The 27230-nt window shown below is 38.9% G+C and overlaps 1 protein-coding gene across 1 annotated transcript in view; it reads right to left on the reverse strand.

Moving 5' to 3' along the window:
• MYOM2 (myomesin 2) overlaps positions 1-19407 on the reverse strand; it is an 82945-nt gene extending 63538 nt beyond the window's left edge. The window contains exons 1-6 of the mRNA XM_021392622.1: positions 19145-19407; positions 6459-6592; positions 5287-5406; positions 3184-3322; positions 2826-2983; positions 1853-1945 (exon numbers count right to left, since the gene is read on the reverse strand). Of these exons, the coding sequence (XP_021248297.1) occupies positions 1853-1945; positions 2826-2983; positions 3184-3322; positions 5287-5406; positions 6459-6565 (617 nt within the window). The 5' untranslated portion in view covers positions 6566-6592; positions 19145-19407. The remainder of the gene's footprint in view (positions 1-1852; positions 1946-2825; positions 2984-3183; positions 3323-5286; positions 5407-6458; positions 6593-19144) is intronic.

Genomic DNA, 27230 nt, shown 5'->3' on the forward strand with positions numbered 1-27230 from the left:
GTTTTTTTTTAAGTTAATAAAGTATATAAGTCTATGGTAAATAAATCATAGCTCTGGGTCTGTAACCTCCCAGTATTCTTTTAAGTGGAGAAGAGAGACCTGTCAGAGAGCACCCAGGCAACCTTAGCTGGCAAAAAGACCACACTACCAGACAGAACAGAAGAGGAACAGAACAACGGTAGTTGAAGAGGGCAGCTTGGCTGAACATGAGTGACCACATATGTATACATACAGATCTGTGCCTAGTAAAGAGTGGACGACAATGGGTGGGTGTGGATTCTTAAGTGGATGCGAGTGAATGACTCTAAGATATGTCTGAATAAGTACAGCTCTATCTGAACAATCCCAAAGGTGGATGTGAATGTTGTCTACATGACTGATAATCAGTAATGGAAAGACAAAAAAAGCACCAGGAATTATATATTATACCTTTGATGTGATGGCTACAGATGCTCAGAAAGCACTATCCTCACTGATTCTCGCTTTCTCAAAAAGCAATTTACACCCTAAAAGTCACAAAAGAAAACTGTGCTACATATTGAGTGTCAGGACTCACCAAACAGCAGCTTATTAACACTAAGCAAGATAAACACAAGTACAATCATTTACTTGCATGAAGTCACCTATATTTCATCTATCACTCACTGCCACACACACGCAGGCAGAGGAGAGCATTTTCCTTTTTCATCTGCTGCAAGGGAGAGGACTGCAGTAGAGCAACCTGTATTTTTCTTTTAACCTCACCTCCAAAAGTAATGCTGGTGGGATAGAACCAGCTGTGTTGAGACATCTCATAGATACAGAAATCAGCCAGGAAATTACTGATGTCCTGGGGTTGAAGACTGTGAGTATCTTAGAGGTACTTGTAAGTACTACTACTACTCGAGAAATACCCCTTAAGAAGCAACAACAGAGTGGTTCTGGCTGAGAACTTCTGTACAGGGATATGCTTCTCCTGTCCTGAGCTACAGAAAGTTGAAAACTCAAGTTGGACTTCATTTCAGAAACAAAGACAAGCATTCCTTCCCAAAAGTAGAAGGAATTATGCAGTTATTTTCTCTGCTAAAACCACAAGTTCAGGGTTTCTTCCACTGCTGACAGGTAGACAGAGTAGAAGATGAAATGTTTGACTAGATAAGTGCTAGCTACAGATGTTCCAGCTGTGTGACCATGTTATGGAGAAGTTTAAAAGGAAAGGTCTTTTTTGTGCCTCTTCTCTAGTTTTTGAATACTGCTGTTATGTCCTCATTTTAATCAGGCATTTTGTATTTTAAAAAAAGTACTGGTACTGAGTCATAGGCAATAGGCAACATTTCAGTTGTTTAAGGACAGCCTGGTACAAATATTAGTTTTAGGAAAATGCTCTATACAGGCATTTTCTATATTGCAAGATTAACATCATTTTGAAAAACAAAATAAATTAGATTATTCTTTTTCTCTAAGTAAGTTAAAACTTCCTTATTTTCTGAGAACAAACAAATGGAGATCAAAAGGAAATGGAACCTACCATATAATAAAACAAAAACCATAATTGGGTATCTTTGCTATGGCCAGCTGAATTTCTAGATAACTTAAAGAGCTTCATCGTGAAAAGAACATAAAATATACAGTTTTTCTACTTTGATTTCCAAGAAAACAAAATTCTGACAAAAAAGGAACTACTTCTTTCAGCCACTTATGTCTACTTTACTGTCTTTTGGTAGAGTGCCAAAGCTAAATAATAGAAGTATCTACTTTTTCATTTTCAATTCATGTTCATGACATAATATCCAGCTATTCAGTGGACTATCTCTAGCCTAAATGTGAGAGAAGTGTGTTGAATTTGCACAGAGTATAAGAATCTACTCTATACCTGTTTATATGCAACACATGTACTCCATATTTGTTTTCAACACTGTACTTTGCTGGATCACTTGCAGGGGTAATCAGTTCCTCATTTTTGTACCTGACAAACAAGAAAAAAATGAATTAATTAATAGCAGCTTCTTCTATTCATTGCAATAATTCAGTTGTTTTTTACATTCAGGAATCATTTTTATAATCTGAGAACTCAATACATTTTCTCTACCTGTGTAATTTCCAACATTATGTGAATAAATACACATTCAGGCCGTGAAGGTGAAGGAGGATGATCACTGCAGTAGAAAGTGGAAAGGAATGTACCCAGACCAGAAGAGATGGCAGTAGAGAAAGACAGGATGTGACTTGAACTTTCCAGTCCACTAGCCCTGACACAGGATAGGAAGTAAATTTTGTCTTTGATCACAGTAAAGCACTTCAGCTCAAAAAAGGGAAACGGCAACAGGGTTAGATATTCACAGTCCAGTCTGTAGTTCTGCCATGTACCAGATAGCACTTGTCTAGATAGGAGGGCAGCTTTATGGTCTTTACATTAATGTCCACCTCAGTAGGGGCTGACATAAAGCAAACATGCAGTCTGTGGCAATTGCCCACGACAACAATAGTGCTGGGCAAGTTAACCTGGGCCTAGCAAGCAGTCTGTGAACTTTGCGTATAGTGCCATTTTCTATAGTGCCATCTTCATCTTCAGGGAAATGAATGGCCAAAAAGACTGGAATGCTTTCCACAGTCTGCCTTCTGAAATGCTCAAGTTTGCTTCTCACACTGCACGCGGCCATTCAGCAAGCTTTCCTCCTACTCTTCCCACTGCAGTGTCAAGTACTAGGATAAAGCACATATATGAGGATTATGAAGTGTTTTTAACATAGCCATTATGTATGCGGCAGTTATCAGTAATGCCATAAATTCCCAATGGGAAAAGCTTAACAACAGTTTTAAAGGCCTGGATAAGGCCAGTTTCTTACCACTGAACAACGGGAGAGGGAAATCCTTGTACAGTGAAGCAAAGACGCACAGACATCTTTTCCCAGACAGTGTGAGATCTCAGGCGCACCAGGATTTCAGGAGCTCGACTTATTTTTTCCTCAAAAGCATGTCTTTCCAGAGCCATATTTTCTTCTACCTGTTAAACAAAGGAAAACAACAAAAGTAGGAAAAGAAAGGAAGCATTTAGCACTAGAATCAAATGGGCTAGAAGATTTAATCTTAAATCCACAATACCAAAAGATGTTAAGTCACTACTAATATTTGAAACATAGACCTAAATCTTAGTATATCTTATAATTGTACTTTGGTAGGGACAAAAAAAATTCAGTACTGTACCATTCTTTGTATAGCAAGTCTATCCAGTTGTTCCCTAGCATGGTGCCTGGCCATGTGAATCTCTCTTTCCAAAGATGACAGCTCACTGGCATATCTGATCCTTTTTTCATCACTAGCATGAGACTTTTGCTCATGAGTTCTGTAGAACAAGAAAAAAATCCAATAAGAACAATCGATATGAAGCTTTAAGATTATCACTTATATACATTAGGCAGCTAAGGGCTTTGAAACCATATCAGCATGGAAAACTTAGTTCAGGAATTATTCTGAAGAGTCTACCAGCATACCCTAGTGAGCATGTGAGGTGAATATGAATATTGCACAGATCGAAGAGTTGGGCAGGGAGGAACCTGATGAGGTTTAAGGAGAACATGTGCAGAGTCTTGCGCCTGTGGAGGAATAACTGCATGCATTAGTGCAAGTTAGAGGCTGACCTGCTAGAGAGGAGCTCTGCGGAGAAGGACCTGGGTGTCCTGGTGGCCATGAGCCAGCAGTGTGCCCTTGTGGCCAAGAATGCCAATGGGATCCTGGGGTGCATTAAAAAGAGCGTGGATAGCAGGTCGAGGGAAGTGATCCTCCCCCTCTACTCTGCCCTGGTGAGGCCACATATACAGTACTGAGTCCAGTTCCGTGCTCCCCAGTTCAAAAAAGACAAGGATCTCCTAGTAGGAATTCAGAGGATAGCCACAAAGATGATAAAGGACCTGGAGCATTTCCCATATTAAGAAAGGCTGAATAACCTGGGGCTGTTCAGCCTGGGAAAAAGAAGACTGAGAGGGGGTCTGATTAATGTTCATAAATATCTAAGGGAGGTGGGAGGCAAAGGGATGAGGGCAGGCTCTTCTTGGTGGTGCATAGTGATAGGACAAGGAGTAATGGTCTAAAACTTGAACATAGGAAGTTCCATACTAACATGCAGAAGAACTTTACGGTAAGGGTGACGGTGCACTGGAACAGACTGCCCAGAGAGGTTACAGATTCTTTTCATATGGAGATATTCAAGACCCATCTGGACGCCTACCTGTGCAACCTATTGTAGGGTACCTGCTTTAGCAGCAGGTTTGGACTTGATGATCTCTTGAGGTCCCTTCCAAACCCCACAGTTCTGTGATTCTGTGATTCTTTCCGCTATCTTTTAGGAGGAGCTAACTCACATTCCTTCATTCATGTTGATTCTGTAAGCAGCCTACACTACTTGGGCTTGTCAACATCATAAAAGCAAGGAGCTATCAGAAATTTCTAACATGGCTATAATTACAGACTCTTAAAGTATAACCCAAGATGCAATGAAGCAAATGAGATGACTTGCGTGATCTTCAGTGAACAAGAAGATCAAGCTATTATTTTTGCTAGCATTTTTTAAATATTTGTTTTTGCTACTTCAATGTATTTTGAATACCAGCTTTGTTTTGCCATGTATAATTTAATATTGATTAAATTTAAGATGGTTTTTAAAAGACAAGTTATATTACGCAAACGAGTTCTATTCTCCTGGAACATTCTGCTTCTAGGATGTATCTTTCAAAACAAAGTGCTAGAACCCTCATTATATGTATGATACCCTCAACAAATTTTCTACAAATAAGGCAGAATTCATTCTTGTATCATATACCATCTATATCTTTGTTACAGTCACTGTAAAGCATGTCAGAGCAGAAACAGTCAAATTTTCTAACTGAAGTACTGCTGCCAGCACATTTATTCTAAGACTTCATACCAAGGCTGTAATTGAGACATGACAATAAGCCATCTCGGTATTAAGGAAAGAATTCAAAATGTTTAATCTGATCCAAACCAGAAATGTAGTAACAGTGCAGTAGATCTGTTTGAAAATGTTTTAGATCCTAAGCAGATTCTAATTTTTATTGAGTTTAAAGCTATTTTCAAGGACCAGGCTGAGGATTAAGGGAAACAACTCTGGGTCGAAATATGAGACTGAAAGTGACACTCAGTAATTTAGTATTCTAGCCAAAATAGATTAGTGTTGAACAGTGACAGAGAAGACTCCAGTCTTGCCGACTTTGAAGAGAGCCCTGGCAAAAGAGAGATACTGAATGGGACTAGAGCCACCACACAGGTCAGATGGAACTAACAGAGCTTTACCTTTTCCTGGATTCTTGCATTGCTTCATGAGCCAAGCTACGTGCCCTCCTGGCACAGAGTCTGCATGTTGTTTTTCCCAGGCCAGTTGATTCATAGTGAGCAGCCTGTCTAGAAGCAGCCCTTCAAATATAAAAAACACTGTTATAACCCAGCAATTCTGGGAAAAAAATGCTCTCATAAAAATAAACTAAATTACTTTAAACAAGTTGAATTCTGTAAATGAGCATAGTTTGGTAAGGATGCTACTTTGCATTCCTCACTAACTGCAGTGCCACTAGGATGCTCTGATTCCCACTTGATCTTCAGAGGCTTAATGCCCATCATTCATCACTTGAGGTCATTAGACATTTTATTTCATTTGATTCTTTTAAATATATACTCTATGGTCCATCTCTAATCCTTTAAGTGCTGTGGTAGCACCATTTAATGAATCACAAGGGTAAAAGCTTGTCTAAGAATCAAAGCACACAGAATCCCTATAATATTGCATATTTCTAAATGTTCTTTCCTTTCTACACTTCACATAATCTTCCTCATAAAATCCCTCTTTCATAAGGGAATCTGCAGAAGCTGGACAGTTAGCTAAGCATCTTAATTACTGAAGAGAGAGGACAGTAATTCTTAAGCAACCCAGATTCAAAATTCCAGGCTTTAAGATTCAAACTCTGAGATTTCATGAGAGAAATTGAAACTGTTTTGTTGCTTAGTTGTTTTTTTAAGAAAGAAACAATTTGATTGACAAAAAAAAAACCAAACATAATTAGGAATAGCCAATTTCAGGAGAAGGAATATCCTCCTCATGTTGTATGGAAGAATGAGTGAAAAAAACACTTCTATGATTTACAATTTATTTCAAAGCAATTTTACCTAAGTCAGAGTGAGTTTCAATCAGAGCCTAAAAAAAGGAATTTCCAACTTGGAGGTAGTAAACAGGATGAAACCTCAGATAAAAGGCCTGTGTGGATGAGTTGACACATAACTAGATAGTCTAGCTATTCTGGTGGGAGATGGCAGACAAGAAGTGTCTCAGTGGAAGGAAATGGAAAATGTACCATTCCAAATAAATCACCAGTGAGGGAGAGGAGAATGTAAATATATTGATTCTAAGAACTGACTGATTATCCAGTATAGAAACATCTCTGTGCTATATATGAGAAATACATGGTACTCACTTTCTTGCTGCATATTCTTCGAGTACATATCTTGTCTGAATGTTGCGATAGGACTGATCAAAGTGTTTGTGTCTTCTTTGGTAAAATGGCACTGCTACTGATGACATACTTCAGTTTCTTACAATCAGCAATTCCTGCAATGAAATCACATTTAACCATACATTTCAGGTAATTAAGTTTGATATTTTTACATATGTATACATGTGTACAAGCACAAATGTACAAAATTCCACCACTCTGTGGCCATCAATTACATACATGGGCACCTCAGACTGTTCATTAGCCACGAAGTGAGCCACGAAATCACAGATGATAGAGCAAGAAGATCTTGATGGGTCATTTTTCTCTTCTTTCCAGATGTCATTTAATACCTCCTTAGAATTTTCCAGGGACAGAAATTTGACAGCTTCTGGGGCATTTTCTATGTATTTCATCCCTCCCCTCTTCAAATATTTTGCTTTATCCCTTCCTGCAATTTACACTCACCGTTTCTAGCCAGTTCACCATGACAACACAAAATAGACTGCATTCACCCACTTTGCAGCAGCACGTTGAGGATTCCAACACTGCATTCACATCTCCTTTCAGTTCTCCTATATAAACCAAACAAAGCTGGCTCATGCAATTTTTTCTCATGTGTTGGTTTTTTTGTGTAGGTTTTTTTTGTCTTGATCAGTCATTCTGGTGGTCCTGCAGAATTCCTCCAAAACATTTGGAGAGTTTGATCAGGATAGAAGGATCTCAGGAACGTTCAGGGAGCTCCCAGAAACCCGTGGGTGGCAGGCATATTTCCCACTGTGTCAGTGTTAAGCAAATTCCCGGCTAAGGTGTTAAAAGCAGACAGAGGCGACCACATTCCTTTATGCTCATTGGGAACGTGATGAAAACTTTGCAAAAGTGTGGAATGCTACTGGCCATATCCTGAGTAGGTTCCAGCCTGTTCAACTGTAAGTCCTGTTGTATTCTCAGTTGGATGTGGGACTCTGTGCACTTGGTCTAAATGGCTGTAAGGGACTGCAGCAGGCACACAAACAGCCAACACTTTCCCCAACAGCCTTCAGTGACAAAATAAGCAATTTCCCTTCATAAAGTCTATAAAATATCTTGTTCCAAATCCTGAAGCAAATTCCTAAGATAACATCTAATTTCCTTCTTAAAGGAAAGGACATTGCCCCAGTTCTTTATACTCCCACGCAATTTCTCACACAGCAGCTCTGGCATGGCCTGGGACACACCTCTGGGACATGAAACACCACTAGATCACCCAGGGGCCACACAGAGAGGGTTTCAAGGCCCCGGAGTAGTCATGGACCTGACTGTCCCCGCCCAGCCCACCTGGGGCCTACCCTGTGACACAGGGGTCCATGTCAGCCCCTGGGGCCATCAAGCCCTGCTCATTTGGATACAATGGGAACTCCCATTCAGTAATTTCAAAGGCACTAGTAATAACCAATTTTAATTTATTTTCTATTTACTACCATATACCTGTGCTTTGGGGAGAAAAAAATAGTATACACTTCAAAATTAGAGGAATAACTATTTCAGGAAAATGGATGTTTATGGTAAAATGAAATCTATTTCAAAATTAAATAAACTCAGTCACCACGTCATTGTCAACTTTCAGTTTTCAAGAACTTTTTTTCCTTCATTAATCTTTGCCTTGTGAGAAAAGTACATACAATCCCTTTACTGCAAATAGGCTTTTAAATATGTAATACTTATTCTGAAAGCAGTGGTCCTTTCTGTCAGGTAAGAGAATTTTTAATATTATCTTATGATAAAAAAAAAAAAAAAAGTTGCAAAATTCCTATTTCAGAACAGGGAAGCAATTATAAAATTGTTGAAAATCACAAATATAATCAAGAATTTTGCATGAATTTTTAGTGTGACCTTTTAAAGATTTTCCTATTTGTACTATTAGACAGATTGTGTATGCAGAAGAAATCATTTTGTACATCTTGTTGCAGCAATTTTTTCTTGACAAAATCATATCTATATTTCTTATAGAGCATATCAGACTTTTAGGAATAAGAGCAGATGATTCACTGAAAACTGCAACTCAGTTTAATAAGTCCCTCCACTTTGTGCGTGTGTTTGGCAATTTGCCTGAAGCCTACAAAATTACATCCAAATTAACTGAAAGCAAACAAGCAAACAAACATGTTTAAAAGGCTAAGAAATTGAACCTTAAACTCTGTTAAAGTAGCTACAAATGCCCCGTTTCCAGCATATCATACTGTAAATTTTAGCTGCATCTGAGTCTTAGTTTCAGGTATTCAAAAGCTGAATCAGATTCCCCCAAGTCATGACATTCTCACATCAGCTAGTCTTACTTTTCCAAGAAAAATCTCTCTGCAGGTATGTGTAGGTGTATTTAGTAGATCCATTTAATAGCAGAAACATCTTAGTAAAAAAAAAGTCATAAGATTTAATTGGGGAACATTTTATAATTTACCACCTGACAGCTGCACCTTCAGCATAGTCTCTAGTTACCTTTCCATTCCTTTTTTAAAGAGATATGAAAGCTACTAGTCACACATGCGGGAATGAGAGCTTTAGGCAAAATACCATGTGCTGTGAGACAAAAATAAAGCAGGTTTACAACATTAATAAGAGACATTAAAGAACTGTATTACAACATTTCTAGAGAAATAAGAAAGTTATTCAAGTTAGCACACCATGATACAACACCTTGCAGAGATGCAGATTTGGTTATGTGCCCTCGTGCAATGCTGAGCTGACTTGAACCTATCAATTCATTACAGGAGTAACACATTGTCTTAGCTACATAAACACAGTTACACAGACAGATTAGCAGCCTTGGCTTCTCCTGCTTCTGGTATCTGTACACGACATGAGGCCTGCAGAGATCAAATACTGATTTTCTTCCTGCTGTCTGTGTGACTGTTGTGTATGTGACATTTGTCTTTCTCCTAAGTTTGCATGTTAACTGAGCAGTTAATAGTATAATGTTCCCTCTGTTCTATTTTTAATTAGCCCTTTCACTTAAATGAAGGTGCAAATGGCAAACCCATAGATTCAGCTGACTCAGCTGTGAAGAGCTACTCATGTTTACATGTGGCCCCATTATGCAATTCTATGAATTTATCAACATGCAACTTATGCGTTGCTATGTGTAAAACTCCCCTGAGATCTGATTTGTGTACAAGGGTTGCTCAGTAATTCCCATGTGCCTGGATGGATCACAGTCTAGGTTATTTTCATTTCTGAGATAGGAGAAAACATCTTTGCCATTTACAGTCCTGCCTTTTCCACTAAATGCAAAACTTACATTTTAACTAGCATGTCTTTTTCTGTTAATCAGCATGCAAATCTCAAAATTTCAGTTCAGATATTCTTCACATTTAGCCAACCATCTATAGAACAGAAACAGTCATAGCCCTTTGCTCTCAGCATACATGCGAGCAATTAGCAGAGCTTGTTAGCCATCAGACTCATTGTGCCTTCTGTTAACACAGAGGGGAGCTGCCTGGCAACAGTTCCAAATGCAATAATCATCATCAGTTAATTACAATGATGCTTGCAGAGTATGTATTTAATACTTAGTAGTCCTGCAAAGACAACTATCTGAAGAGCAAAATCACAGCCCCACTGTAAAAACACCTTTAGCAGAGTCTACAGAACCCATAGGGTATCTTGAGTTTAGGATAGGAGAAGCTTCTGTTGTCTTCCTAGGAACAAGATGTTGACTGGTATTCCAGTTTTCTGTTGATATACATTTATACGTATTATACATATATACAATATACATTAACATATATTAATATTTAGCCAACATGCCAGAAACAGAGTTAGTTAACATGATACATAAATAACAGCTTAGCCGCACTGAATTCATTGACTTAGGTAAATCAGGATTTTATTACTACTGGAGACCTGATTATACTGGCATGGCAATTGGTGGAACTGACCCAATAGCAAGATGCAGGCAATGATCTGACGGAGGCATCAAAGAAAAAAAGTACATTTCCCAATGGGAAATCAACAAAAGGATTACATAAATAGGCCAAGAGAAAGACAAATTAATTGTTTGAATAATTGTAAAAAATTAATAATTTTAATTTTATTCATGAAGTTCTACTGATAAGTGACTGCAAGAGCTAGAGGGATCTGGTCACAAAACAACCCTTGAAATTCATCCATGCAGATCCAATTAACTTCCCCGGATTTCAAGAAAAAGATCTAGAGTTACAGGTCAAGGTGTTTAATTTCTTATCTGACCTTCACTCTTTTGGCAAAGCATAGTGCCTTTGTATCCTTACATTTTTATTTTTTATACCTATTTATTTCTCTGACTCTAAATGATGGTTCTGATATCAGCAGGATCTAACTGTGTGCTATATAAAGGACTCAGAGGACTATTAAACACAAACAAAAGTATTACATCAACCAAAATGCCCATGAGGATTTATTATATAAAACACAGGTGAGTTAGATTGTTCAAATCAGTTTACACAAATATACATTTCCTCACATTTGGTAGCATCTGTATAACTATATATGTGAATAAAAGAGAAAACTCAAGAGTAGATAGCAGAATTCCCTAGGCCAGGATATGCATAGCTCCATGCCATAGTAATACTGATCTGAATAGAAAGCAGTAATCTAGGATCATGTGACAAGGGGCCACACTCGGGAGCAGGAGGCCAAGCTTCTGATATGGAGACATTGTTAGTTTGATAAGTGAGTTAATTTAAGATTTAAAGGACGGGCAGTAAATTCTAGCATGATCGTTCACCTAACCTCAGAGAGCAAGCACACAACCAAATAAACTGATGGATGGGATTGACAGATGTCATGGGAAAAAGAACATGGTTATGCTCACCAAAGATAGACAACTTGCCTTCTCAGACACAGAAGGTTCATGTCATGAGAGATGCACTATAGAGTATGTACTCTCTCTGCCTGACCTGTCAATGCTATACCATGCAGCTTGCACTTTCTTTGCTCATCTCTGTCCTAGTCCATCTGCAGAAGTGCCAAAAATGATTCTTAGGTTCTTGTCTGCCCTCACGTAGCCTGTCTTTCTCATTCTGGCTGAAAGATCAGTACATCTTGCTCCTATGTGCATAAATCCCTGAGCCTCCTCAGCATCTCATCTTTCTTAAATACCTTTGAACTTCTGCACTGAATCAAAAGTTTGTCCAGATTTTTCCCATGGAGTTGCTTCCTCTGAAAATCTGTAATTCTGTTTTCTGACTCAAAGTAAGAATTACCATACTGCCTCAGAAAACACATAGTCTTTTCCAGATGGCTTAACCAATCCTGTAGAAATTACAGCAGATACATAAAAATATTTTCCTCCAGGAAACTTCACTTTGATAGAAATCTTGTAAAGTTAGCATGAATCATTATGCCACTGATAGACTCTGCAGTCTAAAACAGAATGGCATGTAGAGAGTCTGATAACATCTCCATTTTGATAATAAACTTCTAAAATGTTAATATTTTTCTTCAGTCTTTTATCTCTGTATGTCTTTATTTAGATCATATACAAAAAATTAGGCTCTGTGTATGAGAGAGGATAAACTGAAAAAAAAAACAACAACCACATAATCTACTGTTAGTTTAAGACACTTGTCTTTCCCATTGATTTTTTTTTTTTTCTTCTGCATAATAAGAAATCAGCTTCAACTTTTTTGGCAACAGAATATAAATGTTTCTGAAATTAAAAAAAGCATATGGAATTCACAATGCTTAAACCATATGGAGCTCCAGACATTAGTCATCAAGCTTCAAGATTCTTTGTCTTTTTTTCTTCCTTGTCTTGTCTTTAGCTACATTACAGCTCGTCTCATATTTTACTGATCATGTCTCAGTTGTCTGGGAATAGCATTTGCCTAGTTTTGCAAATTGGTTTTAAACAGAAATCTAGTGGACAAGATGTTTGATCTGGTACAAATCATTCTGAGAAATATGTGCATCATTTTACTCTTTAAACCTAAAAAAAGGAGACTCTTACCAATTTGTTGACATCTGAACATCCAACAAAGCAACATATTCAAGCATCTGATGATACTGACCATCACAGATCTATTTGGCTTTTGTTAATAAGTTCACTTTTTTAATGAACAGACATTTAACATCTCACTATATCAAGTGGTCTTGCTTGGGAAGACATTGGTTTGCTTTACCTTCTAACCATCACCAGTTAGTGTGGAGGCAATTTAACATATACCATGGTCACAGCTATAACCCTTGGTGGAGTCCACCACCAGCTATGCTCTGCAGCGTGCAGACAGGAGGCAGGGCCATGGCTCTGCCTCACAGCTACCCTTCCCTCTAGCAAGGTCATTGCCATGCCTGGAGCATCGGTTCTTGCATTCTTGCAAGTCTAATCTGTAATTTTGGCTTTTCTACAGCTCTTGTGATGTGAGTACACACACAGAACAACCCACTGCCACAGTCTAATATCTTTTGCCTTATCACTGCTATAGCCAAGCAGCATATACCCTCTTCTATTTAAGTAGAAGCTTTCTTATGAATTTGTGTTATTATTTCACTGGAAATTAAATGAGGCTGCATTTTACCCTGTTGACCTGAAACTTTGTCATCCCAGCACTCCAAATATATAAGGAGTTGCAACAAGTTCCAGCACAGTTTTAAGATTTCCCTTCGCTTGGCAAGTGTAGTAAATCCCTTCATCTGGACAGCAAGGAAAGTGAGACAGTGAGATGATGAAAGTCAGTCACTTCCCATCATCCCAAGCTTTATTATCTTTCATTATGATGCTTTCATTGGCTCGCAGGTATTATCAACCCACGGGCAAAGTTTCAAGAGCATGGACATGATTTCCCCAGACACTATCAGTGGAATTTGGCTGGACTTTTCATATGGCACAGAACACATCACGTAGCCTAAAGCGATACAGGCACTAGAAATGCATCTTCTGAAGGTGTATTTAAAAGTATGGTAGACAAAAAATAAAAGTAGAACTTTCTGTCTCAGCTACATTTCATTACTCAGCATGCCAAATAGTTTTGCCAGCTACTACAGGATGAATTTTATGCTTATTTTTTAGAGTATATCCATCATAAAACTCATGCTTTATCTATTCATGCAGCATAAACCCACAAAAAAAAGACACTATCAATGTATCTGCAACTGTGAATGCACAAATACTAATAGAACTAGTTATTGATATAACGTAGTTCTTTATATTCAGAAAAAAAAAAGGAAAAGAAAAAAGAAAAACAAAGGTACATAATACACACTAAAATCAAACTGGCTATACACAGAATGAAATAAGTCTACTTTCCTTTTTTACTTGTTTTTCATAAATTCATCAGTGTCCTGTTTGTTGCTGCTTTTCCCCAAGGAAGGAATAATTATTTATTACATACAGAAAAGCACTCAACACACAGTGCCTTCCCCATAATCACTCCCATTCCTCTGAACAAGAGCAAGTTAGATGAAGAATGGACTTACCAAGGGATACAGAAATATTGCAAAGCAGAGAAGAAGACCAGCCTTTCCCAGCTTAGTAGACTCTGGCTGAGGAAAACAAAAATAATTCGCCTCTCTAAAGGCTACTGCCCCTTCACTCCCATTTAAGGGCAGATACAATGCTATATTTAGAACTAACCAAGTAATTCTCCCAAAACTGAGGTCAGCCTAATAGGCAATAAGGGTGTGATATAAGAATGAGAGAAAAGCCCTAACCCATATGCAGTTTAAACTGTATTCTCATAAAAGACAGACTTCACTTCTAAATAAAGCAGTTTCTGTTAAAAGTGCAACACCAAGAACATGGGAAACAGTTTATTGTGAGAAAACAGTTTAAACGTTTCATTTAGAAGTGGATGAAGATTTAAAATAATCAGTAACTTAGAAGACCAGTGAGGAGCCATAAACCCCAGAATCTTATTAGTAGAGACACGAGATCCCCTTGGTGCCTCAGGCTGTAAAATGAGCCTCCCCCTTGCCTCCTTAAGAGCTCCTTGGATTTTGGAGAACATGACTGCAATATATTAAGACACAGCAGCTATATAAAAAGCCTATTGACATGAATTTAATGAAAGTCCAATTCATACTCACTGTTTCCATCTCCATAATGTCACCAGTCAACCTAAGAGAGATTTCTCTGCCTCACATAGGTAAAATAAGAAGAATTAATAAGCATAGAGGCATATATAGGTGGGGGGGGAAAAAGGGAAAGGAAAGGAAAAGGAAAAAGGAAAAGGAAAAAGGAAAAAGGAAAAAGGAAAAGGGAAAGGGAAAGGGAAAGGGAAAGGGAAAGGAAAAGGAAAAGGAAAAGGAAAAGGAAAAGGAAAAGGAAAAGGAAAAGGAAAAGGAAAAGGAAAAGGAAAAGGAAAAGGAAAAGGAAAAGGAAAGAANAAAGGAAAAGGAAAAGGAAAAGGAAAAGGAAAAGGAAAAGGAAAAGGAAAAGGAAAAGGAAAAGGAAAAGGAAAAGGAAAAGGAAAAGGAAAGAAAAGGAGAACCACCCAGGACACACAGTTCTGTGATGCTCCGATGATCCCTGATTACTACCAACTAAAACAGACATTCAGAGCCTGTAGGGTTCCCACATTTCCAGTTGGTAGGTTCAGGGCAGAAGCATGGATGTTAGCGTCACACAGCACTGCTGTGGTGGCTCAGACACATCCAGATGTGATGGAACAGCAGTGCTTGTTCTGCAGAGCTGGCGAGCATGGGCTCAGTGGTGGTGCCTTACTCTGGTGGTGAGTAACCCTGCAGAGATTTGTCATGCGGCATGAGTGATGGGAAAGGAAGGGAACAGGTCTCTAACAAGGCTTTGTGACAAGTGTAAAGAAACAATCACATTCCTGTTATTCTGACTGGAAATAAGGACAACATTTCTGGGAATATGTGGCACACCTAATAGTACCTCGTAACAGGGCTGTTAATGACACAGAAAGTGAGTCTAGTCAGTGAATCAGCAGCATATAATAATGGCAATTGACCGATGTCCAAAATATTTGAAAACAACAAAACCTATTTTCAATTCACTCGTGCTAGAATGGGATCAAGACCAAATTCACTAAATGGCAACTAAGATTTTTCAGTGCATGGTATAAGAAATTTTGACACTTAAACAACACGCTTTTAAGTCATGCTTTCTTCTTATGCACTCATGTAAGGGAAGCAAAGGAGGGTGTGGAAAAGCCTTTAACCAGCAGATTCTATAATTGTATCCACAGTATTCATCCAAAGTTCCTAAGTAACTCTAGTTAAGGATCTTTCCCACTTTCTCATAATCTAGGACTATCCTTTCCTTAATACAGACTTCTGCCTTCCTCCCTTCGATCTTAAATTATAACTCAGTCTGACAGAATTAGATCTACACAGACAGACACAGTGGAATGAGTGCATATGCACTGAGCATAGATGTTGGTTCAGAAGCAGCTGTCAAAGTACTTAGCATGTAATAAAACAGATCAAACCCACTTTAGTTACGCAGCTCCTGCTCTCCTATTTCATTATCTTTTAGGAGGCAAAAGGTAGGTTTGCAGGAAAACTTTAAAGTTCTCATTACACTCTGTTTTAAATTTCTTGTGTTATATTTATTTTCCATAAAGAAATGGAGGAATGTAAAGTCTGGTCAGTCTGCCCTAACACTTGAGCTCTCTTCTATTTTCAGTTATTTCCTCAGGGTGTGGCTGGATGTCAAAAATGTGAGAGTGCATCCTGAGGGCTCTGGGGAGCAGACCAGGGCAAGAAACAGTCATGCAGTGGGGCTGACTCCAAGCTGTTTCCAGGTAAGTAAAAAAAAATTCTCCTTCTCATTGTAGTTATTCACAGTACAGAGTAGAAGGGAGAACTGCAATATTGTGCCATTCAGTGGTATTGAAATTTAGGCAGCAGGGCACTTACAATTCAAAAATGATCCAGCATTTTAATTAGAAAAAAAAATTTCGATTATGGCCTGGCACAAACTTCCTCTTGAATGGCATCTCCGCCTGATCCCTATAATTCCCAAACAGAAATTCTTCCCTAAGAGGTACTTTTTTAAACCCCAGATTTAGCAGCGTATCAAAAGGATTATTCAAGCACTTAAAATTGAGCTTGTGCTAAAATCCTTTAGTGAATGTGGTTTTTTGGAATTATCTCTCTATCTTATACCAGCCCCTTGATGTGGGATGTTTACATGCATACAGGCTTAAGTAATGGCTCAGCTACTCCCATTAAGGGGTAGACCAAGACCTACAATGAAACTCAGAAAAAAAAGATGCATTAGCTTTGTTAGCTACTGGAGGAAACATCAAAACAGTAATGAAAGGAAATATAACAGTGCTTTTTGCCTGCAAGAGTGCCTTAATGGTGGCCCTGTGCTTTTTTCTCTTCCCATTTCCAGGAAAACCTATTACATCTACGTAAGACATGTTCTGAAGTCTGGCTTTAATATTTTAGCTCTTGATTTCTTCAAATGCTTTTAGTGTATTTATAGTCTCACATGACCTGAGAGATTGGTTAGTAGAAATGAAGTTCCTCATTTCTGCAGTAGTCCTAATTATTTATAAAGCCCTGTGGTAATGTTTCTGATGCCACATCATGGCAAAGTATATTGTACCCTGGGAATCATAAAGCAACCCTGGGAGACCTTATTGCAGCCTTCCAGTACTTTATGGGAGCTTACAAGAAGGAGGAAGAGTGACTTTTTACACAATCTGATAGTGATAGAACAAGGGGGAATGACTTTCAAAGAGGGGAGAAATTTAGGTTAGATGTTACGAAGAAATTTTTCAGTCAAAGGGAGGTGAGGCCCAGGCCCAGGCTGCCCAGAGAGGTTACGAATGCCCCATTCCTGGAGGTGCTCAAGGCCAGGTTGGATGGGGCCCTCGGCAGCCCAGTCTGGTGGGTGCCAACACTGCCCATGGCAGTGGGCTGGAACTAGGTGATCCTTGAGGTCCTCTCCAACCTAAGCCATTCTATGATTCTAAGAAACATCTCTTGGATTTCCTTCATAGCTACCCACGTCCTAGAAACTCTCTTGGCACTACAAATGAAAGACAAAACAATGGATGCAAGTCTAACCACATAAAGAAATCAGGCTCCTTACTCAACAACTGCCTTTGGTTTGAAGCTCAGGATTATCAGTTATGGGGTCCAGGTAAATCATAAATAAAATATCTCTTATTCAAAACAGAAAAATATATGGAGTACTCTAAAATTTTCTTGCCCATTTAAACATTAAACATACCTGACTGCCTTGTTCAGCTGGGAAAAGGACAGCCCTGTCCCAGCCCCTAGAAAGCTTGCACACTTCTTTCTCTACCTCCTGCCTTCTGCTTATTTTCATTCTTCTACTAAAGCCTTTTTTTCTTTCTCAGCACACAACTCACAAGTATTTTAAAGATAACTACATGCAGTTGCACACTGCTGAAAGCTCCAACTACCTCTCCCAGAAATGAGGATAGGCTGTGTGAAGATGAGCACGTGCGAGAGCCAGGATGTTTGAAGAAGAAGGAGAAGACACTTGCAACCAAGGGAAGGCTGTGGAGCTGCTGGGAGACAGGAAAGCATTGATAGAGGCAGTTTTAAATATCCAGACCAGGATTTTCTACAGGCAATTCTACAGAGGTAGACTGAACTGCATCCAGAACATCAAACAGTATGAAGCTTTGAACAGATGCTAAAATACCTGAATATACAATATGTTGGGAACATCCTCCCTGCAACATAAGATAAAGTTGATCTCTTAGTAAGTATCCTTATTTATATCTAAGAAGGCAAACATGCCCATGATTTATTGAGTCAACATTTTAAAAGATATTTAAACTGTAATGTATCACTCTGCTGTCCAAGGACCTACTCCGGAGCACACCAGAGTCAGCAGTAAGGTTTTACTGACTCAGGAAGGCTCTGAATCATATCCTTCTTGATTTAATGCCTGTTTAAGGAGTTGACAGTGGGTTAGCTCAAACACAAACAGAAAATATAGGGCTGCTTCATGCAGTAAAGCGTTCCAAATTCTTCTTTTGTGAGTTATTGCAAGTGACAAGAAGAATATATTTTCCATTGCTTTGGACAGCATAAAATACTCTAAAGCTGGTAATGGGCTGACAGTGATATTTTAATCAAAATCGGGGTTTCACACAGTGGGATTGCTTAACTAAGAATGCTTCGCTAAGTTTTAGAGTGAGCCAGGCAAATTGGTCTCTCTCCTGTGGCATGAAGTTACCACTTAGATTTCATTGAAGCTGAGCACTCATCGCAGAGACATGCAGACATACACAGGTATATACACAGAAGACATTAACACAACGGGTCTCCAAGACTACCAATGACAAGGCACTGCATCAACAGCTCCTGAACATAGGACTCACATGAAACATAGTCACAGATAGCCACATCATGGAATCACAGACTGGCTGAGGTTGGCAGGGACCTCTGGGACTATCTCAAGCAGGGACACCCAGAGCAAGGTGCCCAGCGCCACAACCAAACAGGAGACTTCACAGCCTCTGGGCAGCCTGTCCAGTGCTCTGACACCTGCACAGCACAGAAATGCTTCCTGATGTTCAGAGGGAACCTCCTGTGTTCTAATTTATGCACATTGTCTCGTCTTGTCCCATTTTCTTCCTCCCCCATTCCCTCCTCCTAAACACTCCTACATGAGTTTGCGCAGTTCTACCAGCTCCCACCTCCCAGTCCAGTATTCAGAATCTCCACACTCTGCACATCTCTCCAGTTTACATTCTTACCATTTGCAAAGTCCAGGTTAGTCTTTCTGGGATAGTCCATCAATCGGTGTGATTGGTGAGTTTGGTTTCTCCTCACACTCTGCATCACTGCTTGTCAGGTCTGTGTCTCTGTATGTTTGTTTATTGCCTTCACCTTTTCTTGTCATCCTGACTCTAGGAGCTCCTCAATCAGATCACGTTGCTGGAAGAAACATTCTCACATTCCACTACCTTCATCAAATAGTGCAATAAAACACATTTTTCTTACTGACTTTTTCATTGTTAGTCAGAATTTTGTTTCTTTATTTTTGGCTCTCCTCTCTCCCTCCTTACGCAACAAGGTCACATAATCTTACAGAGAAAAAACATTTTCACATTCCACTTATCCTTACACAGATAATACGGAAATTAACTGTTCCCGTTTCACAGGGGAAAAAAAAAAGAGAAGGAAACAAGTATGTAACAGATCACACAGCAGATCACCTGCATGAGTCCAATGTGAGAGCGTGAGATCATCAAATGGTATCAAGCTCAGGCATATCCTACTATTTAGGGTTATTGAACTTTGCGTGGCACATTCATCAATTCATGTCACTGAAAGTACTTCGTTATGCAATGTATAACCCGTGCCACACAAGATCCACTCTCTGACTTATGCGTGATTGTAAACGTGCTCTAGGGTACTAAGTCTTTTGTAAATTCCTGGCAGCAGGAATTTAGAAAATGATATTATTTAGTTCAAGGATTAAATTACTCACAAGGACAGCAACTTAAAGGAATGATACAGTAGAGATCAGATCAGGATTTCACTGTGAACAGGCAAGAACATTGGAAATGCAGCCCAGGCATGCTTTTCTTTAGGAATGATAGCAGTTGGACCCTGTAATTGCTAGTGCTACTGCTGGAATTCTTTGAAGGAATTCGTTAATTATATACATTTCAGAAGTTATAAACAAAAGGATTGAGTTCAGTACAAACAGGTCCGACAAGAATTGTGCTAAGCTTTTCAGTCCCAGTCAGGCCCAGAGTTTACAAAGTCTTAAGAGACAGAATTTGGTATTTTTAGTGTCAAGGAAACTGACTACTGTTTTACAGAAATGCCAATGGGTCGCTACTCCAGGACTACTGCTGCAGTCCTGCTAGTGCTTCTAACCAAGATACATTTGGTGATCACCAGTTCTCACAGTTACCACTACCACTCCTCAGCCATTGTACAGCAACAAGTGTTCCTGATGGAAGATTCACTGAATTTTTTTGCTGTGCTTTTTAACTGTTAATTTACTCTTCTCCCTCCTTGACATTCAGTTGTCATCAAATGTGCCACCAGGGTAGCTGACACCAGCATCCTTCATCCTCCAGTTAAAGACTTACTTGATTTCAAAGGGTGTTTTTAACTCAATAAAGACTGTTTCTCACACTTACTTACACTATACAAGCTTATACAAGATATTCCTTTTTTTTTTTTTTCATTTTAAGTTTTCTCTATAACTCATCTAATCCATGTCTTGTTTTATGCCCTGGGCTTGCTGAGTATTCTTCTGCAACTATATTTTTATCACAAGGCAATACTTCAGTTGCTGACTGAAAAGCTTTACAGATAGAAGTATATAAATTTGGATTCCTGCTTCACTGATATTTGAATTAAAGCCTTTGTTCATTATTCTTGATTTCAGTCAGACAAAGTTGTGGACTCCAGATATTCAAATAGCTTAATAGTACTGAGAGATAGAAGTATGTGTTTTTCTCCACAGGGACCATTAAACCTCTTTCTTTCTTGAATTTCTGTTGCAATCAGGCAGCATTAGGTACCATTCTGGATTGTCCTGTAAAGTATCTAAATAATAGGTAAGCAGAATCAGTGAGCTGCAAGACCAAAAAAGGTCTTCTTCTTCCAGCTTAATAAATATCTGGAGGCCCACATCACCTCAGAGCTGCAGAGAATGCAAAGCTTTGAATGCTTAGGACAGCTGTTCTCCCTCCCTCGGTGGCCTGTCTGGTTATGATTGTACCTGATCCAATCCACTGGCAGTATTCCCCAAGTGACACAAATACTACAGAGCAGAGCTGGAGGGGAAAAAATCCTGAGCTGACTGCAGTCGTCAGGATGTCTGGGCATTTACAACAGGACAACAACAGCAGCAACATCGTAACATGATCGAAGCCATTGGGATTGCTTAGGACACCTCAGGGAGTGACCGATCCTTGCCCTCTTCCTGGCAAAGGGACCCAAATCAGCAGTTCAGAGTTTCCACTGCATGGAAAGTCTTGAATGGAAAGATAAAGTTTTCATCATGAGAAGGTTTTGCTTTGGGATGTTTATAATTGTCATTTTCCAGGTACTCCCTTGCCTGAAGAAAGTTATTGCCTAGACAATATTAGAAGTAGACAATGAAGTATCACAACAGTTCACATTATGTGTTGATCTTTGAATAATCAGAGATGTGAGACAGACATTTCTCATAATAAACTTTAAGCAATGGAAGTAACAGTTTGCAGAGGTATGTTAAACAAAAAAAAGAAGAAGAAGAAGAAGAAAAATCTTGAAGAAAGAAGCTTGTAGAAAGAGGAACCATGTCAAAAAGGACACTTTATGGTTAGTGTCTTTTCAGAAGCATTCCAGGTAATACTAACTGAGCAAGACTGTATTCCATTATTCTGCTGCGACAGAAAAGCCTCAGCCTGAACTTTAGCTGTGTGTACAGAAGGACAGTATATTGTACTTTGTAGCTAGTTCTTTCCTGTTTAATCTCAGGTAGAATAAGTACAGATGTGTAAAGAGTGTAACAATGGTTGTGACAGCTGGTGGTTGAAAGGTTGGCTGGTAGGTCGTGTCTGCACAGGAATCATGAAAGGAGACAGCAAACAGAAGTATCTGGAAGGGAAAGTAAGAACTTTCCTCCGGACTCAGTGAGCTTAAATGGAAACGATGACAAATGAGGCCTGCTTTTCTGTGGATCTCTGATCTATCATGTGTTTTAAGGTCATGCAAGATATATCTTTTATAGAAATAATGCCTCTGTTCCCAGTTTTTAAAAGGCATGGCACTGAAAAGAGAACACGTTGCTACCCATGTATCTCCCTACCAGCAGAATGGACACGTGTGCAGTGTCACACCCTTTCCAATGGGAGTATGGCAGAAATTTCTTAGCGTGTCACATGCCCTGGGAAATAACAGTGCCTCAACAGAAACACATGGAGACAGTCCATTAAAGCCACGGTCTCAAGTAATATAGAACAGTTCTTCCAATATTTGGATTTCTGCCTCACTGTTTGTCATGATCATTATCACTTTTTGCTATTCCTCTCCTTTTCCCACTCTTCTATTAATAATCTTCAGGAAGCAAGAGAAAGGGAAGTGTCCCTTTATTGGTGCTATCCATGGAGATGAGAGGAGGACCAGGAAAACAATGCCACCATCTCTCACCACTTACCAAGACACAGAATTATCGGTGTTACATATAAGCTTACCAACATAAGTAATCATGCCGTCCCTCAGTCTTCTGCTGGGGTTCTCTGCAGACAGTCACACTTCTTGCTGATGGACCACATAGGCACCTGGAACATGGTGGGCTGATGCCGGTCCTGAAATTAGCCCTCCACATCCAGCCTGTCTGAATCCACAGCTGCAGAGGTACCATATTTCTCTCAAGGAGAAACTGAATTAATTACGAGGGAGGAAACTACTTTGGGGAGCAGCAGAACACATCTGTTTGCCGTGGTCTTCAAATTCTTTTAAAGTACCCACTGTTTGCCATAGGCAGGGAGAGGACACTAGATCCGACTGTAGGCCTTGTCTAATTTTGGTCATCCTTATCTTAAGGTAGGATCCATAAAATTTGCGCCAGGGAATCTTAAAGAGGAAAAGCTAATAAACATTTGTTTGATAAATGTAATCTATTGAAAGAAACAACTAGGAAACAGCAACCAGTCAAGGAAGTAAGCTACAACACAGTGTGTATAAAAGATAACAGAAGAGAAGCCAAGTACAATGATGTCTTTCTAGGTAGATGGATTACAGCTAAAGATCAACACCAAAGATCAACAGCTCCCTCCAGGAATGAATTTAAATAGTAGCTGTCCAAACATGTCTTATATAAGGTGTTTAAATTTCATAATATTCAGAATAATTTCAAACCTAAACATTCAAGGTGGTATCATGACTTGATAATCTTGCAAGACTACCAACTAATATTTCATTTACCATCTTTGATTTAATTGCTTTGTACATTATGAAATACATACTTCCAGTGAAATGCCATGAAGATGATTAAGAGATTGGAGCATCTGACACAGGAGGAGAGGCTGAGAGACCTGGGCCTGTTGAGCCTGGAGAAGACATATCTCAGAGGGATCACATGAACGCATATAAATACCTTAAAGGAGGGTGTAAAGAAAGTGGAGCCAGGCTCTCTTAGTGTTGTCCAGTGTCAGGACAAGAGGTAATAAACACAAACTGAAATAAATGGTGAAAGCCTCCTCCAAAGACTTCTCTTCAAACACACTGCATAACGTAGGCCATCAGTGAAAATGCACTGATCAGGAAATGTCTACTGTCTTACTAACAACACAGAATATAGCATTTTGTAAGGAATCCAAACTAAGAGAGCAAAGCTTCTGTGGTAGCATATTCATCCTTAAACATTGGGCTCTTTAAGCTGGTAAATTTCCTTTTAAGGCCTCATTTAACTTTTGCAATAAATAATGACTCTCAAGCTCTAGTTTCAAACCAGTAAGTTTCAGTGAGTAACTATTTTGGTACTGCCAATTATTTAAACTTCATACTACCAAATATTAAATATCCAAGTACATATTAAATATTTTATTTATCGTATATGAAGTACTACTTGCACCCTACAGGAAAGGACCTAACATTTTTCCAAGCTGTGCAGTCTGTAGCTATATCAATATGAAGTTAAACCCAAGTTAATAAGCCATGAAGATCTATTTGTTTACTCATGAACACAGGTTAACTCAGCCACACTCCCTCAAATCGCTTCACTGCCTCATGTGGATACCAAAGCCCCGAGCTGAGCTTTGGTATCTGAAGCATGACTCATCAGCCATGCTTGATGTGAAAATATCCAAATGGTAGTTGATGTTCTGGGGAGATGACTAGATTTTTTAGGAGTTTCCTGATAAAATTTTATTTCTATCCAAAACATCTGTACCAAAATGACTTACCTCTACCTCCAGGTAAGAATATCTTTAGTTACAGAATTATGCAAAGGTATTTTAAGAGACAGACTGCCCACTGAGCTGTGAGAGGCTCAGTGCCCATGGCACTTGGTCATGTATCTTGACCATCATGTATCTTGTATCTTAATACCTGTATTTCACCATTCCTTGTCCTCAGTCCCATGCTGTCTGGGAGCACCTCTGTCCTCTCCACTGCTGTTCCTCCTCTTTGGCATTAACTACTGCATGGATTTAAAAAGATTTAAATCTTCACTCTCCAAATAGACATTTCTGACATTGTGACCAGCCTCTCTACAATTTGAATAATGACAGAGTAATTAAATAGGGAGAACACAGAGGAGACCAAGGCCAGGACTTGATCCTCAGTATGGGTAATGGAAGGACTTCCATTTATCAAGAGTTTTAGTTCTGTCTCAGTTTGAGAACTTCTTCTAAAACTTACTTAGTCATTATTATGGTGAAAAAGACATTTTCTGTCTAGTCTAGAGTGGAATATAGCTGCAATAGAAATAAAATCTATTCTCTGAAAACATTATCATTATTCACCTCTGTCAGCCCTTCACGCCTTTCGTCAGGAGCCGAACTAGGACAACTGTTGGTCAGTGTAATAGCTCTTATGGGACCATTCCAGCTGCTGTAATTCCAGCACTGTGCTTCAGATCATTTATTCTGAAAGTCATTTTTTCCAGGATCATTTATTTCAGAAACTTTTTTAGCTCTTACAGACTGAGAGACATCAAGTACAAAAGAGAAGGAGAGGTGGGGGTTGGTGAGGGAAGAGGTTCTCCATGCCTAACAGCGTATAATTTGACCCACTTTCTACATGACTCCTGAGACAGTGTCAGACCAACCTAGTCAAAAGAGAGAACTGCAAGTATGCTACAAAAGTGACATCTAATGTAGAAGTCAAAAAAAAAAAAAAAAAAAAAAAAGAGAGAGAGAGAGAGAAGCCGAAAACAGAAAATAGTAAAAATGTATATGGAATAAGAAAAAAGTCTGTTACTTTTTTCACACACAGATGTTTCTCCCTTAAAAACTCTTCTTCTTTTATAAGCAGTAAACTGAAGTCAGATTTTCAAGGCATGGAAAGCCTTCCAGACACTAAATAACTTGTCCTTTTCCCCCACTAAGTTTAAAAAAAATACACAAAGGAAAAAATAAATGAAGAGGACTTCAGGATCATGGTTCAATAGTCAAAGTTAAAAAAAAAAAAGGTTTCCTTCCCAACAATGCTCTTTTTTATTTTAGTCAGACACTCATTTGTCTCTCAGTATCTATTCTCAGGGGATTTCATGCAGCGCATTTAAATAACTCTGCTATGCAGTTTAATGAAAATAATCAGACCATCCTTTGTGAAATAACTTTGTAAAATCACCCCATTAAATAAATTCTGGAGTACTCAGTCTCCACCTCTTCTGATCCTCTCTGAAAGTACAGATAGCACAGAAACTCTTCAGAAAGTGCTTTCATCAAAGCTCATTTTAAATTGAGACAGTGAGCCACAAAGAGTTTACAGACAGTCCCTTGAAAATAGCTAGTTCTGTAAAACACATTTGCCAGGGAGAACAACTTTATCAGTATGAGATAGTTCAGCTATTTCCTTCTTTCTTCTCTCTCTCTCTTTTTTTTTATTTTAAAAAAGCAAATTTTTAGACAGTCAGGGCCATATGTTCTGTCTGGCTATCCACCTTACTCCCTCAGGTTATTCTGAACTACTTAAGTGCAATTGAAACCCAAATTTGGTTCTCTAAATTCATTTGACACATGGAGTAAAAAATGTCATTTGTAAAAGTAACTTGGTTATAGCCTTAGAACATTTTTCCATTTCTTGAGCAATTTTCTTTTCTTTTCTGTTCATAATACATAAATACCTCTAACAGTTCACAACAGTTCATGTCTAAATGAACTGTCTTAGCAATCAAAGTATATAAGCAGTTCTTTCAAGATAAAATGCAGATTTCAAACATTTGGCTCTGATAGACTGCTTAATAGTGCTGGAATGCTTCCTATTTACAAAGTTACCCAAGAAACCTCTTAATTTATGGATTAATTTGCAGAGTAATTCTGACATCCTGGAACCATTTACCAATTATTGTAGAGTAGTCAGTGAAATAATGCAGCCATTCCTCCAAAACAGTACAATAAATGCGGGGGTTCCAGGGGTACAGAACAAATGGGCATTTTTTGTTTGTTTGTTTGGCTTTGTGGGGTTTTTTTTAATGTCCTTTGATTGTTTATGTAGGACTGAGATATGCTCTATGTTCTGAAAATTCTTCGGTGTGCCAATGCAAAATTACATTATGCATATAACGAGAAACAGAAACAAAATGGCAGAATGTCAGCAGGAGATGAATGAACATAGTGATTTATTTGCAGTTATTAAGTTCCGTAGGGATCTCCCTATCAGCTCCTTTTAATGCTTTCTATTTCTCACAGCACCATGAAGTTGCTTTTGACGCTGCTCAGTGCTAGCTTCTGCCCACTAGATGGGGCCCAAAGGCAAGAAGTTCTGAGCTCACACCTCCGCGTCCACCCTGAGAAGCTGCATTTCCAGAGGAGAAATGCCATAAGGACAGAAAGGGGTCTGAGGCTGAAGAACCGCGCACTGAGGTTGACCTGAATTTGGAACTCAATTCATAAGGGGACTAGCATCTACACCAGAAGCAAAACACAGGCCCTCTAAACCCCACATTCATGGCTAACTAATCCTTAAAAACACTGACCTTAAAAAAAAAAAAAGAAGAAAGAAAGAAAGAAAGAAATGAGGTCCCCGTATTTTACCAGCAACATTCAGAAAAGTTTACTGGTCTGTTTCTGACCAATAGGAATAAAGCTTCCCCCACCTACAAAGGAGGACATTATAAAATAATATGACACCTGCAGCATCGTGTAGTACCTCCCTGTTAGTCCA

The sequence above is a fragment of the Numida meleagris genome, chromosome 3 (genome assembly GCF_002078875.1).
Source record: "Numida meleagris isolate 19003 breed g44 Domestic line chromosome 3, NumMel1.0, whole genome shotgun sequence".
NCBI classification, from domain to species: domain Eukaryota; kingdom Metazoa; phylum Chordata; class Aves; order Galliformes; family Numididae; genus Numida; species Numida meleagris.